At 42.0% G+C, this 1,711-nt stretch overlaps 1 protein-coding gene across 1 annotated transcript in view; it reads right to left on the reverse strand.

Annotated features, from left to right (window-relative positions):
* Positions 1-1,711, reverse strand: part of LAMA4 (laminin subunit alpha 4) — a gene marked incomplete at its 5' end in the record, with an annotated part of 175,128 nt that overhangs the window by 69,170 nt on the left and 104,247 nt on the right. Inside the window, one exon of the mRNA XM_030886727.2 lies at positions 1,153-1,301. Coding sequence (XP_030742587.1) covers positions 1,153-1,301 — 149 coding nt within the window. The remainder of the gene's footprint in view (positions 1-1,152; positions 1,302-1,711) is intronic.

Here is a 1,711-nt window from a genome sequence, read left to right on the forward strand (position 1 = left end):
TTCAGTAGATTTCAATTAACATGAATCGAGTGCCCACAGGGTGTACGTCTCTCTTCTAGTTGCCGTGAGGAAGATTGTCAATTGATTTTTTTTTAACTGGTGTTGAAATGAAATAGTCCTGCTGGGCACTCTCGAGTGGCTAGCGTCTGTTTCAGAGGACAGTTGTATTGCCAATTCCCAACTCACTTTATTTTAGGCACTTTAGGGTGGAAAGATACTGCTATCGACAGCATGAGTGAGCAGATGATGATGGGTGAATTAGACCTCGTAAAGGGATCCAACCTCCTTGATACTGTTTTATGTAGCAGTTGTGTCCCTAACAAAGATGCTTTCATGAACCCAAACAATAACAACAGAACCCAACCAAACTCACCGCCACTGGTTGTTTTTTACACACAGCAACCCTGACAGCCACAGTAGAACTCTCCCTGTGAATCCCTGAGACCCTATCTCATTATGGGAGCAGAAAGCCTCATCTTTCTCCCATGGAGTGGCTGGTGGTTTCAAACTGATGACTTCGTGATTAGCAGCCCAGAGTGTAACCCACAATGTCACCAGGGCTCCGCAAAGACGCTTTGTTGTTGTCAGGTGGTGTCAAGTCAGTTCTGATCCGGAAAACCCTTACCTGAGACAGAATCAAACTCCGCCCCGCCCTGGGCCATCTTCACAGACGTGATGTTCGAGCCCTTTGTTGCAGCCACAGTGTCAGTCCATCTCCTGGAGGCTCTTCCTCTGTCACCGCCCCTCCACTTTACCCAGCATGATGTCCTTCTCCAAGGCCTGGTCTCTCCAGATAACATGCCCTAGGCTACCCTTTTACTAATTATGGTGCCTTTATCCCTTCAACACACACACACACACACACACACACACACACACACACACACACACCTTCTTCATAACCCACAGGTTTCTAATCTGAAAATTAAAAAAAAAATCTCTGAAGAAACTTCTCTTTCAAATAAATGCAATAAACTCTGCTAGACTCTCAAAGGGACTGACCAACCTATCAATCCCACCCTAAAGACTAAAGTTACATTGCAAACCTAATGAAACCGAACCCTGTATTCCAGGAACTTTGGCATGAGCTGTTAAAAATACTTTATTCAGCCCATGTAGACACTATTTGCATTTCTGAAACCAGTACTTTACCTGTTCAGTTCATCAGCCTCGATCTGAAGATTGCGGGCATGGTCAATAGCTTCTAGGGCCAAATCATGACCGAGGCTAGTCAGGTTGGACAGTTTTCCTTGTAGCTCAGTTTTGGCGCCGTCTATTTCTGCATACATTCCTGATGTATCCTAAAGAAAAGAAATGTTTTTTAAAACCAAAGAGCTTAATTTAGAAAGACTTAAAACATTTCCCCAAGAGAACATGAAAAGATAAACTCTATTCTTCCTTGTCATGAAATTTAATAAATTTGGAGTCAAGTATTTACCGTATATACTTGACTATAAGCCGACCCGAATATCAGCTGAGGCACCTAATTTTATCACAAAAACTGCATTAAAAATGTGCTGAAAAACTTGGCTTATACATGAGTATATACGGTATGTTTAAAATGCTATCAGCAGATATTTATCTACTCCTGCTACTTTAACAAATTCTTCTTTACTATATTCAGACATGGTCAGCCATCCTCCATGGAAAAACAAATTAAACCAAGCCCCTTCATTATTCTCACATCGCCATAATATCTGTTTTACTTTTC

This window comes from Echinops telfairi, unplaced genomic scaffold, assembly GCF_000313985.2.
Source record: "Echinops telfairi isolate 266 unplaced genomic scaffold, ASM31398v2 ScPeMD7_3533;HRSCAF=4204_0, whole genome shotgun sequence".
Lineage (NCBI taxonomy): Eukaryota > Metazoa > Chordata > Mammalia > Afrosoricida > Tenrecidae > Echinops > Echinops telfairi.